The 14,029-nt window shown below is 42.5% G+C and overlaps 1 protein-coding gene and 1 non-coding gene across 2 annotated transcripts; one reads left to right on the forward strand and one right to left on the reverse strand.

The window, feature by feature from the left end:
• Positions 1–1,473: 1,473 nt before the first annotated feature.
• Positions 1,474–13,013, reverse strand: LOC113250106 (peroxisomal succinyl-coenzyme A thioesterase). Its single transcript, XM_026491488.4, has 3 exons — positions 10,349–13,013; positions 8,998–9,200; positions 1,474–6,612 (listed from the first exon to the last, which is right to left on the reverse strand). Exons 1-3 carry the CDS (start codon positions 10,800–10,802, stop codon positions 6,007–6,009), a joined length of 1,263 nt encoding a protein of 420 aa, XP_026347273.3. The 5' UTR covers positions 10,803–13,013; the 3' UTR covers positions 1,474–6,006.
• On the forward strand, positions 6,662–6,732 carry LOC113250107 (small nucleolar RNA SNORD56). Its single transcript, XR_003313951.1, has one exon. It is a non-coding gene; the product is annotated as a small nucleolar RNA SNORD56 (small nucleolar RNA).
• Positions 13,014–14,029: the final 1,016 nt, after the last annotated feature.

Raw genomic sequence — 14,029 nt, forward strand, 5'->3', positions numbered from 1 at the left:
CCTGAAGTTTGACTCATTTCCTCATCCTCAATCAGGTTTCTGCTCAAAGACTACCTATTCAAATATGTCTTCCCTCACCAGTCTATTTTAGATTTAAAATATTTAAAATAGCACCTCTCTCATCATGCTCTGATCTTATTTTTTTTATTCTTTGCAGCATTTATCATTTTATTTTCTTACTTCCAAACTAGAATAAATGCTCTTGACAGCAAAGACTTTGTTATCTTTGTTCATCTTTGCCAGGAACTTAGAACATTGCCTACCCCATAGCAGGCTTTTACTAAATATTCGTTGAGTGAAGTTGAATACTGAAGCAACAACAGAAAATAAAAGCTTTTCTGTTTCTTTTGGAGTTCCTTTCAAAAAGGTACTCAGCAGGTTTTTTTCACCTTGACAAAATAAATGCTATATAATTAAGACCTAACATAAATCCACTTTGAATATACATAGGAGATACAGAGTTTACACAGATTGGTTAAACTGACTTTAATTTTCAGTGAGATTTTATTTCATTATTCATCGATGACAAATTCTTAGGACAAGGTTTAACTGTCATAATTCTGTTATTTATTTTTTACATTTACTTTATACCCTGTACATACACCTACTCTCACTTGAGGTTAAAATGTCCATCTCTTACTCTCTGACAGGAAATCAATACTATATATGATCTAAACTGATTTTGTAGAGCAGAAAATTGAACATACTAGGAAAATCCACCTGATATTTTGTTCCTTGGTAGAATGTATAGTCCATTTACATTTAATGTAATTACTGATCTGTCTGAGTTTAAATTATTAGTTATTTTCTATCCTGCTTATTCTATATTTTTATCTTCTTTTAGCTTTTTAAAAATTATTCAGGGTGCCTGGGGGCTCAGTTGGTTAAGTGGCTGACTCTTGATTTCAGCTCAGGTCATGATCTCAGGATGGTGGGATCAAGCCCGGCGTCAGGCTCTGTGCTCAGCGTGGAGTCTGGTTGAGAATCTCTTTGTCCCTTTCCGTCTGCCCCTCTCCCCACTCACATGTGCTCTCTCTTTCTCTAAATAATAAATTAAAACTATATAAAAATTAATCCATTTACCTCCTGCATTAGCTTGTGGTAATAACTCTTGATTCGTTAACATTAAATAAAAATTAATATTTTTACCACCTTGTGAAAACTGCAGTGGTTTTAGAACATTTCCACTGCACTTGTTTCCTTCCTACATATGCTATTTAATTCTATGTGTATTTTAAACTCCATAATATATTATTTGTAAATATTTATTGGGGCATGTGGGTGGCTCAGTTGGTTAAGTGCCTTCAGCTCAGGTCATGATCCTGGGATCGAGCCCCATGTTGGGCTCCCTGCTTACCCGGGAGCCTCCATCTCCCTAGCCCTGCCCTCCCCCACTTATGTTCTCTCTCTCTCTCTCAAATAAATAAAATATTTAAAAATATATTTATTTAGATTTATATACACATATACACATTTATTTTTTTTAAGATTTTATTTATTTATTTGACAGAGATAGAGACAGCCAGCGAGAGAGGGAACACAAGCAGGTGGAGTGGGAGAGGAAGAAGCACGCTCATATCGGAGGAGCCTGATGTGGGGCTCGATCCCACAACGCAGGGATCACGCCCTGAGCCGAAGGCAGACGCTTAACCGCTGTGCCACCCAGGCGCCCCCACATATACACATTTAACCTCTTCATTATATTCCACTTCTTCCTTCGTGTAAATGCTCTCCCCTGGAGACATTTTCCTTGTGTTTGAAGAATTCTCGTTAGTTTTTGCTTTAGAAAAAGATATGCTATATTATCTCAATTTATATTTTTCTGAAAATGACTTTATTTCGATTTAATTTTTTTCAATAAGCTTTATAAAAAATAAATGCTTTCATATTTAAATATCTCTTTTGCTAGCCCAGGCTTCTACTTTGTCACATATTTTCTGTCAGTGCTTTGAAGGTATCATTCCAGTGGCTTCCCATTTCCATTTTGCTGTTTTTACGTTAGTTTTTGGATTATTGTTGTTCCTTTGAAGGTTGTCTTTTTTCTGTGGCTGCTGGGAAGGCTTTTTAATCTTTAGCTTTCTTTTCAGCAGTGTTCCTGCATAACAATTCTGTGGACAGATTGCAAAGATCACTGCAACAATTAACTCCCATCTCAGATGTTCTTCTAGGAATCTTGCAGTTCCCTTATCAGGAGGTAAGATTCTGTAGCCACTTTCCTTGCACTGACATCTTTGTGTTTATCTCAACCAATAGAGTACAGTTGAAGTGATGCTATGCGACTTCCAAAGCTAGGTCTAAAAAATGCCACGTATTTCTGCCATCCTCTCTTGGGACATTCATTTTGCAGGTCAGATATCATGCTGTGAGAAAACTCGAGCAGTCTGTGGACATGCCCATATACACAGGAACCACAGTTGCCTTTAGGACTAGGTAGCTGGTGGAAGTTGGAAGGGCTTTAAGGAGACTGTTAGTGAAAGCCTAAAGGACCCCATGGAGGCTATTATTGAGGGCCTAAAGGAAAGCAACAAAAACTTATTGGAAGCCGAAGGCAACACTGACCTTGCAGTAATGTGAAAAATGGAAGATACACCTAAATGAATTCAATAATCTGGCTGAGGGCATTTCCCAACAGAGTACTGACAGTGCCAGCTGGCTTCTGCTGCTGCCTATGATAAAATGCAAGAGAAAGAATTAAACTAAAGAATGACCTGTTACATGTGAAGGAACCAGGACTTGCCAAGTTTGACAATAATACTGTTTCTCCTTCCCGGCCTCCCCATATGGCAAATTAGTCTTTAATTAAGACAGGACCTCAGACCAAAGTCAAATCCAGAGTGGGTCTATGGGAGATCCTTCGTAAAGACCTCAGAAAGATTCAAGGTAGAACATTTCAGACTGACAGAAGGCCCTCTGAAGATTTTAAGGTGTCCCCAGCAGATCCTAACTATTAAATAATAGGACTTGTTAGAATCTCAAGGGTATTACCCTCAGCATCCTCACAGGGAGACCCAGGTACAGAAGTTCTTGCCTCAAATAGACTTATATTGATGTGTTTTACCTAATAAAGTGAACCTCATTAAGGTTTTTAGAAAACCCACATAGTTCTTAAGAGAATTGTTCTGGTAGCAGTACAAATGTGAACTGAAATAGAATGCAGAGAAGGAAAGAACTTTGGACTCCTGATCTTTTTCATCTAAGAAGCTGACTGAGGAGACTTTGGCGTTGCTAACTCAGTTTTTTTTTTTTTTAATGGAAAAAAAAAAGGTTTTCACTCAGAGGGTGGAACCAAGAGCTACAGAGAACAACTTACAGAGGGTTAACTGAGCACCAAAGAATTCGCAACATGTTCTCAGCTGGATTTCAAAATTGCTAGGGGCCAGTGACTGTTGTGTGCCTCCCACTTCCCCCATTTTTGAACAAGAATGTAAGAGTTATCTTACACCTATCCCACATTGTATTCTCTGTGTGTGCAGTTGTTTCTTTAGTTCACAGGTCTTCACTTTGACAATGATACTCTAGGAGCCGTACCCAAAGAAGTATACCAGAGGAGCCTCATCTGTACCTGGATGTGATACAGGTGATTCAATCTTAGACTATAATGGAAGGAGATTTTTGAGGGGCCTTGGAAGAGGAATGGATGTATTCTAACTGTGGGAGGAATGTGAACCATTGTGGCCAGAAGGCAGATTTTCAAAAATTGATTACAATATTTCCCATCCTATATTCTTCTAGAACCTTGCTGCACTCCTTTTAAGAGGTGAACTCTATGTTGTCCTTGACCTTGGGTGGGGCTTTGGGACTGCCTTGACCAACAGAGTATGGCAAGAGTGATGCTATGTAGTTTCCAAGACAGGTCAAAAGAATGCTGTGCAATTTTGCCTTGCTCTCTTGGGATGCTCACTCTTGGATCCAAGCCCAAGTAGCCAGTGGAACGACCCATGTGGAGAGAAATTGGGAGATCCTCCTAACCCATAGGACTGTCTGAATTCCCAGATGATGGCCACTACCAACCTCCCTGCCATGTGAGTGAGAAAAATAAATGGTTACTATTCCCCCACCCTTTTTAGAGAGAGTGTGTGAGCACAGTGGGGAGGGGCAGAGGGAGAGGGAGACAGAATGGTAAGTAGGTTGCATGCTTGGTGTGTAGTCCAACATTGGGCTTGATCTCACCACCCTGAGATCATGACCTGAGCCGAAATCAAGAGTTGGATGCTCAACCGACTGAGACACCCAGGCTCCCCATATGGTTACTGTTTTAAGCCACCATATTTTTGAGGGAGTTTTTTACATAGCAATCGCTAACTGAAACATACCCCAAAACATTGTCATGTGAAATAATAATCATTTTGCTTATAAAGACACGTTTTGGAGAGGGTTTAACAGGTACAATTCTGCTCTGCTTCAGATATCCAAAGCCTTTGCTGGGAAGATTTTAAATGGCTAGGAGCTAAAATCATCTGGAGGTTTTTCACTCACATATCTGGTACCTGGGTGGAAATAACTTGAAGGCTGGGCTCCATTGGGACTATCACAGGAAATGTCTATAGTTGGCCTCTCCATGTATTTTTGGCTTCCTCACATCATCACAACCTCAAAGTAGTCAACCTCCTTAAGGTGGCTCAGGGCTCCAAGAGCAAGTGTTCCCAGCAGAAAAGGTGGGATCTTCGTAGCTTTTATGATTTAGCCTCTGAAGTTACATAGTACCAGTTATGCTCTACACAACTGACTGACACAGCAGCATATCCAGATTTGAGAAAAGAATATGGATCTTCCACCTCTTAGTGGGAGAAATGGCAAAGGATTTATGGCTATGTTGTAAAACTGCCACAGATAATTTTTCTGTGATAATATGGTATTCTTTATACTTGCCTTGTTTGAAGTGTATAGTTGTTACGAACTGAATGTGTCACCTCAAAATTCATATTTTGAAATCCCAAACCACAATGCAGTGGCATTTGAAGGTGGGGCCTTTGGGATATTATTAGGTTTAAGTGAGGGCATGAGAGCAAGGCCCCCATGATGGAATTAGTGCCCTTATAAAAAGAGGAAGAGAAACCAGAGCTCTCTTTCTTTGCCACAGGGAGACATGGGGGAAAAGACAGCCATCTGTAAGCCACAAAAAGGCCATTACCAGGAACTAAGTCTGCTGGAACCTTGATCTTGGACTTCCCAGCCTCCAGAAAAAATGATTATCTGTTGTTTCAGCCACCAGTCAATGGCATTTTATAGCAACTCAAGCTAAGACATAGTGCTTCTAGAAAATGTGGTTTGATGTCTTTATCAGTTTTGGAACATTCTCAACCACTCTCTCTTCAGATACACTTATGCAATGCTTTGCAGCCCTGATGTCAAAGAAACTGAGGAGTGAGGCCTCTAAGAATGTCACACTATGGTTTTCCAAAGTCTATTCTTAAAGCCAGGAAGCAGGAAAATAAGTCATAATCATTCATCCTTGAAACAGAGTTTGGACTTAACTATCCTAGAGATGCTCCCCTTCTTTACCCCAACTCCTCCTCCCAAAGGCTTCTTCTCTGATCTCCAAGATGAAAAGGTCAGCCTGGCTTCCTTATACCAACACCTCTCTGTAATGTTTGGCCAATGAAAATTCTATCCTGCCACCAGTTTTGAACCAGTAGCAAACACTGGATGTCAATTCTCCCACAGTGATTAAAGAAAAAAACAGTAAGCTAGTATTTGTTCAACTTTAAATTTCATCCATGGCTTAAAGTGTTAAGTAAAAAAAAATCTAGAAGAAAATACAAATTTTAACAGAGGGGATGCTTTTTACTTTTTGTGTTGTATACTTCTAATTGAATCTTCTATAATAGGCATGTGTTACATTAGTAAAATTAATGAAAACATAACGTATTAAAAATGTTACCTAAAATGAGTCATTAATACCCACGACATAAATTTAACATTATCGAGGGGACAATGGATTCACATATGATTCTTAAACACCAGAATCTGACCTTGATTTTCTCATGTCAATAATAGACCAATGCATTACAATTTAGGGGAAGCTATATTCTGGATACCTCCAAGATGCTTACAGAAAAAGGTTAGAATTTGTTTCCAAGCATCTTCCTGAGCCCTAGAATGAGCCCTGGGCTCCCCACCCCAGATTACAGGTTTGTTCAGTATTTTCGGCACAGAAGCTGGGCATAGGGGGAAGTAAGGAGGCTCAATATAATGCCCAGTCCCAGGATAAGAGATGATCTGGGGTTTTTCCTTTCCATGCGCCTGTAACCGTTGAGAGGCTATTTGGGCATATAACTCACTCCTCCAGTTATGGTCATCCTGACCAACGATGAAGAGGATGGGTCCCTGGGCCTTCTCTATTGGAATCATGCTGGGGTTCTCATGCCCTCCTACAATATCATTCCGTATATCCACAACATCCAGGAGGCCTGAGAAAGCTACCTTGATTCTCCTAAGATCATGGCCCAATGATGGGATCCACGTCCGCTTGTAGTGTATGCCTCTCTTTCCACTGAACCCAGATCCATTGATGGAAACTGTGGCTGAGATGTTCTTCAAAAATGAGGCCATGGAAAGACAAATATCAGCTCCTAAAGAAATGCCCAGAAGTCCAATGCTTGGGCCCTTTACCTAGAAGAGAAGAAGAAAGAGGAGTCAAGAACGTATCTCATAGAAAAATGTTCTATGATGGCAATATTTTTCATCAACATCAGTTTTCTTAGTGAGTGTTGATACTTTGGGTCTGAGGGTAGAGGGAAAATGGGGGCTGGGAAGTAGCTGTCCCTTTAGAGGTTGACAGAAAAAAAAGAAAATGGAGCTCCTGGTTGGCTTAGTTGGTAGCACACATGAGTCCTAATTTTAGGATTGTGATTTCGAGCCCGACACTGGGCAGAGATTAGTTAAAAAAAAAATAATAAAGGTTATTACCTATTAAAACATTTTTTTAAACATAACTAGAGGTGCTAACTTTAATTTGTGAGTTGGCCACAGAGTATCAACCTCAGCCCTCAAGAGTTTCTATCCACATAAAAAATATCTGGGTGAACACGTGGCAAACAAATTGTAAACTCACTGGCAAGTCTGGGTCTTGATTACAAATGTTCCAGACTATCATCCACTAGAGAATGCTGAGTCAAGGAGCCTGTCAAGTTCAGGTCCTCATTCAGGTGGGCATGACCTAAGTCTCAGTGTGCCAAGGTACCTAATTGTGTGGAACCAAGTTCTGTTCTAAGCGAGTGACTCATCAGACCCCATCTACATACCCTGGCAAATGATTAACTTTATAGAAACAGCGTAAGACTTCAGAGTCAAATTAAGTAGTTCTTAGCTTCTGAAATACGTGGGCAAGTTCTGATCAAAATCTGAGAACACACTGATACCAGAAATTAAAGATTAAAAAATCAAAATAAAAAGAGTCTGCACAGAAAAGTAAACAACAAAACTAAAAGACAACCTAAGGAATGGGAAAAGATATTTGCAAATGACATATCTGATAAAGGGTTAGTATCCAAAATTTAGAAAGAATTTATAAAACTCAACACCCAAGGCACCTGGGAGGTTCAGTGGGTTAAGTGTCCAACTCTTGGTTTCGGCTCAGGTCATGATCTTAGGGTCCTGGGATTGAACCCTGCCTTGGGCTCCCTGCTCAAGGGGAGTCTGCTCCTCACTCTCCCTCTGCTCCTCCCCCTGCTCATACTGTGTGCACTCTCTCTCATTTTTTTTTTAAATCTTAAATAAAAGATGTTCAACATCACTCATCATCAGGGAAATGCAAATCAAAAGTACAATGAGATAGTACCTCTCACCCATCAGAATGGCTAAAATCAACAACACAAGAAACAAGTGTTGGTGAGGATGTGAAGAAAAAGGAACACTCATGAACTGATGGTGGGAATGCAAACTGACGCAGCCACTGTGGAAAACAGTATGGAGCTTCCTCAAAAGGTTAAAAATAGAACTACCCTACAATCAGTAATCACACTATTTGGTATGTACCCCCAAAATACAAAACACTAATTCAAAGGGATACATGCACCCCTATGTTTATTGCACCATTGTTTACAATAGCAAAATTATGGAAGCAGCCTAAGTGTGCATCAATAGATGAATGAATAAAGATGTGACATGTGTGTATACACACACACACACACACACACACACACACACACACTGGAATATTATTCAGGCATAAAAAAGAATGAAATCTTACCATTTGCAACAAGATGGATAGAACTAGAGAGGATAGGCTAAGTGAAATTAAAGAAAGACAAATATCATGATTTCACTCATATATGGAATTTAAGAAACAAGCAAATGAAGAAAGGGAAAAAAAAGAAATCAAGAAACAGACTCTTAACTATAGAGAATAAACTGATGGTTACCAGAGGGGAGGTTAATAGGGGGATGGATTAAATAGGTGATGGGTTTAAGAAATGCACTTGTGATAAGCTGCTGAATCCCTGTATTGTACACCTGAAACTAATATAACACTGTATGTTAACTATTCTGGAATTAAAATAAAAAACTTAATTAAAAAAACGCATGTAGGGGCGCCTGGGTAGCTCCATTGGTTAAGCGTCTGCCTTGGGCTCTGGTAATGATCTCACAGTCCTGGGATGTAGTGGGTTCCCTGCTCAGCAGGGAGTCTGCTTCTCCCTCTCCCTCTACCTCTTCCCTCTGCTCATGCTTTCTCTCTCAAATGAATAAATCAATCTGGAAAAAAATAAAAACATATAGAACTAACAATTTAGAAACTCATTTTGCATAACAAATGCAAATTCCTGAGTAATTCCTTTAAATAAAACCTCACATGGATTTTTACGATTAATTCTGCCTTACTAAGCCATCTGACAGAGAAAGTGTAAATAGGCACCTAAAGCCAAGGAAGGCTCCAAAAGAAATCTCTGTGAAAGAAGAATCGCAGCATCCAGGCACCTGGCACCGGTGAGTGCAAAGTGACACCCTCTCTGGATGTATTTCTAGAGAGAATGATATAATAAAGGACATTAGGAGAACCTCTGAGTGTTGAAGCATGTAGCACAGGGCTTCTTCAAAGTAGTCCAGGTGTATGCTGTTAATTTCCTTGGGGAGATCTTCAAAATTATAATAAGCTAGAGCCAAAGTGGCAAAGCCATGACCTGCCAAAAGGCTGGCTCGATATTCCATAAGGCCCCCTCCGGTTCCGAAGATGTCAATGATCCCCGGGAAAGGTCCAAGTCCTAGAGAAGAGAACAATATAAAGGAAAGGCATTATACAATTTAAACAATTTGCGTTCCTTTTAGAGATCTTTCTATTTAGTGGGTTCCTATGTATCAAAGAGGGAAAAAAAAAACCAGCTTCCCGAGTTACTAGGCAAAAGTAATACAAGTACCTTGAAAGGAAAACCTACAAGGTACCTTCTCATTGAAGAGTTTATCCTCCATACGATTCTTTAAGTTATCTACAAGGTTCTAAGAAGCTTTAGTTACCACGGAGAGTAACAAAGTCTTTCACTAATGACTACATCATGCAAAGAGGAATTTCATGGGTTTTTTTTTTTTTTTTAAGATTTTATTTATTTGTTTGACAGAGAGACAGCCAGCAAGAGAGAGAACACAAGCAGGGGGAGTGGCAGAGGAAGAATCAGGCTCCCAGCATAGGAGCCTGATGTGGGGCTCAATCCCAGGACCCTAGGATCAGGCCCTGAGGGGAAGGCAGACGCTTAATGACTGAGCCACCCAGGCGCCCCAGGAATTTCATGTTTTAGACTGTTGATTCATAGTGTTCTGTTAGGGGATTGGACATAAAATTAATCTTGAAATAATGCTTTATGTTGTGTTGCATTTACCCTTGGCTTTGTGTGTGTGTCTACTGATATTTCAGATGTCTATTTAGAGAGAGGAAAGAAAAATATCCAGAGATGGCTTCAGGTGAGAAAGTCAGTGGAGTCTAAAGTGTCATCTGTGGTACATACGGGGCATGAAGAAGTGGAGAAGAGGCCCAGTGTACCCACAGCACTACGGAAGGGTGATACTCCAATAGCTTCCTTGATGGATAGGGCTGATGAGATCTATAGAGTAGTTCTTAGTGACAAATCAGACCACATACCTATCCATCCTGACCCTCACTTGTGGTTTTTTTTTTTTAATCTGCAGAATAACAGTCCTCACTTCATTGAGATATTATGGCGATTAAATGACATAATGCAAGCAAAACGCGTAACACAGAGCCCAACACGTCAAAATACTCCATTTTGGTTGGCTCTGGCTTAGTCATTGTCACCTTCTCCCTCCTTACAGAGGAGTTGAACTCCGCCTGCAGCAGTACCGGAAACCTCTGACCGCCACCGACCCCAGACGCGCGCCCCCGTAGCCCCCCCACACTCACCTGGGGGCAGGAAGAGCGTGGCGCGCACCCGGCCCGCGCGCACCGGCTCCCGCCGCACCCCGGGCCCCAGGAAGTCGCGCTCGTGCACCGCCCGGCCCAGGAGACGCCCGGCGTCGGGCTCGTGGCCGTCGAGCACCTCCAGCTCCACGGCGAAGGGCTTCTGAACGTCCAGCTTCACAAACCGCCAGAGAGGCTTATCCGGCTCCAGGGCCCACAGCAGCCCCATGGGCTCGACCCCCACGAAGCTGCCGCCCAGCGCGGGCGCGCGCTCCAGGTCCAGGAGGCCGTCGGCGTCGGCTTGGTACCGCGCGTGGGCCCGGAAGAGCGCGCCCTTCTCGTCGCGCAGGGAGGCGCGCAGTGTGACGGGCTGTCCCGGCGCCAGGCCCCGCACGGCGATGCGCACGGGCTCGTCCCAGCGGCAGCGGCCCGCGGGCTGCAGGATCACCGTCAGCATCCCGGCTGCGCGCCGCTGCCTTCTGGACCTGGAGCGGGGAAGCCGGAGGTCGCCAGCGGCTGAAGTGCGGTCCAGGCGGGGGAGAGCGCTTCGCAGGCCCGACGGGGTCAGGCGTCCCCTGGCGCAGGAACAGTGGGTGGCGGAGCCGCGTCAGGAGGCGTCTGGGCGTTTCAGACCCGTGGCCTGCGCACCTGGGACCGGCCCGAGGTAAAAGCAGCAGGTCGTTCTCCCAGTCCTGGCGGGGCGCGCGGGGCGTTCAGAAAACGGGCTGTGGTGCGGAACCCGCCTCCGGCACGCTTGTCTCCCTCAGGCCAGCCTCAGTTCTTGGAGTGAAAGTTGGGTAATGGATTCGTGGTGAAATCAGAACTGAGTGAGTTTAGGCAAAATTCCTAGAATTCCAGCCCCTCCCTGAAAAGGGCAACTTTTTTTCTTTTTTAAACTTTTAGTGAACTATACATAAAAAAGCGCGCAACCCCGAATTGTACAGTCCAGTGAATTTTTACAACCGGAACATACCTGTGTAACCAAGCACGGGAATCCAGAAACCTCATTACCAGCACTCCCGCAGCCACCCTTATTCCTGCTCCAGGCACTTCCCCTGTCCCCAAAGGTACTCTAACCTATTCCAACAAAATGAGCTATTTTATGGAAGTGAATCCTTCGCTGTGTCGTCTCTAGTGTCTTTCTGCTTTCGCTCAACATTGTTTGTGAGATTCACGTATATTGTTGGGTGTAGTGGTAGATCACTTATTATCACTGCTAAGTGGTGTTCCATTTTGTGATAGGACAAGTGTTTGTCAACGTTACTACCAATGGGCTTTTGATCGTTCTCAGATTGGGACTATAGTGCTATGAACATTCAGGAAGCTGTGTTTTGATGAACATTCATGTGCATTTCCGTGGGGTATATACCTGAGTGGAATTGCTGTATGATAGGGAATGCATGTGTTCAGCCTTAGTAGATGCTAAAAGTCAACCTTTTGAACGTGACCCCAGGAGCAGTATGGATATAATGTTCAGAGATGCCCAGCATTTTATTTATACATACAACAGTAATAGCTACTCTTTATCAATGCCCAGGTGCTTTACATACAAAATTCAACATGTTCACAAAATACTGGGAGTATTTTTCAAATATCGCTGAGATGGAACTTGAGTCTTGGGGAATAGTAAGCCACTGAAGTTATCTAAGAAGTGACAGAGCCTTCACTAACTCCAAATGTGGAACTCAAAAGGTGATTAGCAGCATTGTGGTGAGGTGTAATCAGAGGTCCAGCTCCGACTTTATTAACTAGTTCAGTAGCCTTCAACAAGTTTTTTATTTCTCTGGGTCTCAGAGTTCTTGTATGTAACATGGTAAAAGTCTCTGATAGAGGATGAGACGTGATAGCATATATGAAAGTCTTAGAGTATGTGAAGGAAAACGTAATGTTGATTTCTTAATCGCCAGAGACTGAACCCATGTGTTTCATTTCTCATGGTCTCCAGATAATTGCCATAGGTTTGCATATTGCTTTTTTAAACATACATATATTTGTGTATAAGAGAAATAAATAAATAAGAAAAATTTTGAGGTCCCTCAAAAAGTTAAAAATAGAGCTACCCTATGATCCAGCAATTGCAGTACTGGGTATTTACCCCAAAGGTACATACGTAGTGAAGAGAAGGGCCATATGCACCCCAGTGTTCATAGCAGCATTTTCCACAATAGCTACATTGTGGAAGGATTTGAGATGCCCTTCAACAGATGAATGGATTACGAAGATGTGGTCCATATATACAATGGAATATTACTCAGCCATCAGAAGGAACGATTACCCAACATTTGCAGCAACATGGACGGGACTGGAGGAGATTATGCTAAGGAAATAAGTGAAGCAGAGAAAGACAATTATCATATGGTTTCACTCATTTCTGGAACATAAGAAATAGCAGGGAGATCGGTAGGAGAAGGAAGGGAAGAATGAAGGGGGGGTAAACAGAAGGGGTTCATTCGAACCACGACAGACTATGGACTCTGGGAAACAAACTGAGGGTTTCATAGGGGAGGGGGGTGGGGGAATGGGCTGGGCCAGTGATGGGTATTAAGGAGGGCACGTATTGCATGGAGCACTGTGTGTTATACGAAAACAATGAGTCATGGAACACTACATCAAAAACTAAGGATGTACTGTATGGTGACTAACATAACATAATAAAAAAAATTTTTAAATTCTTTATCACTATATTTTGCCAATTTAATAACAATATCTCTTGGTGTGGGTCTGCTTTTGTTGATTTTGATGGGAGTTCTCTGTGCCTTCTGTTTCTGGATATCTGTTTCCTTCCCCAGATTAGGGAGGTTTTCAGCCATTATTTCTTCAAATACGTTTTCTGCCCTCTTTCCTCTCTCTTCTTCTGAGACTCCTATAATACGAATGTTACTATGTTTGATGGAGTCACTGAGTTCCCTAAGTCTATTCTCCTTTTGCATAATTCTTTTTTCTCTCTTTTGTTCAGCCTGGTTACTTTGCATTACTCTGTCTCCTTAGGTCACTAATTTGTTCCTTTGCTTCTTCCATCCTGCTGTTCATTCCAATTGTGTTTCTCATTTTGCTTATTGAGACCTTTATCTCTGCTCTGTTATGCCTTATCTCTGTGTTAAGGGTCTCACTCATGTCTTCCACTCTTTTCTCAAGTCCAGTGAGTATCCTTATGATCATTGCTTTAAATTCTCTATCAGGCATGTTACTTCTGTCCATTTCACGTAGATCTCTGGCCGTGGCCTTGTCCTGTTCTTTCATTTGGGATACATCTCTGTGTCCTCATTTTGCTGCCTCTCTGTGTCTGTTTCTCTCCGTTAAGAAAGTCAGCTGTGTGTTTTGTTCTTGAAAGTAGTGACTTTATGAAGAGGAGGTCCTGGAGTGCCCTGCAGGGCAGGGTCCCCGGTTCAGCAGAACCTGCCACTTCGGGAGAGTCTCCTCTGTGTGTTGCTTTTGCCCTGCTGTTGTGTCTGAGTCACTTTTCCTTTCAGTGTAATCATCTGCCCTGACTCTCTGCCTGTTTGGAGCTGTGCTTACTCTGTGTAGTGTTGGTGGGACTCAGGCAGGCCAGTCCGGAGGGGGCGTGCCCACCAGGGAACTTGAGAGCGGGAGGAGGTGGTAGCAACGTTTGTGCTGGGCCACTAGTCCTATGGAAGATCCTTGAAGTGCTGTGAAGCACTGCTGTGGCTAGGGCCCAGGCATGTG

Source organism: Ursus arctos, unplaced genomic scaffold (assembly GCF_023065955.2).
Source record: "Ursus arctos isolate Adak ecotype North America unplaced genomic scaffold, UrsArc2.0 scaffold_25, whole genome shotgun sequence".
NCBI lineage: Eukaryota > Metazoa > Chordata > Mammalia > Carnivora > Ursidae > Ursus > Ursus arctos.

Coding starts and splice junctions, on each gene's coding strand:
- LOC113250106 (XM_026491488.4), bottom strand. CDS start 10,802: ATGCTGACGGTGATCCTGCAGCCCGCGGGCCGCTGCCGCTGGGACGAG. Junction 9,201..10,348: donor CACGCTCTTCCTGCCCCCAG/GTGAGTGTGGGG, acceptor TCTCTTCTCTAG/GACTTGGACCTTTCCCGGGG. Junction 6,613..8,997: donor ACATGCTTCAACACTCAGAG/GTTCTCCTAATG, acceptor CTTCTCTTCTAG/GTAAAGGGCCCAAGCATTGG.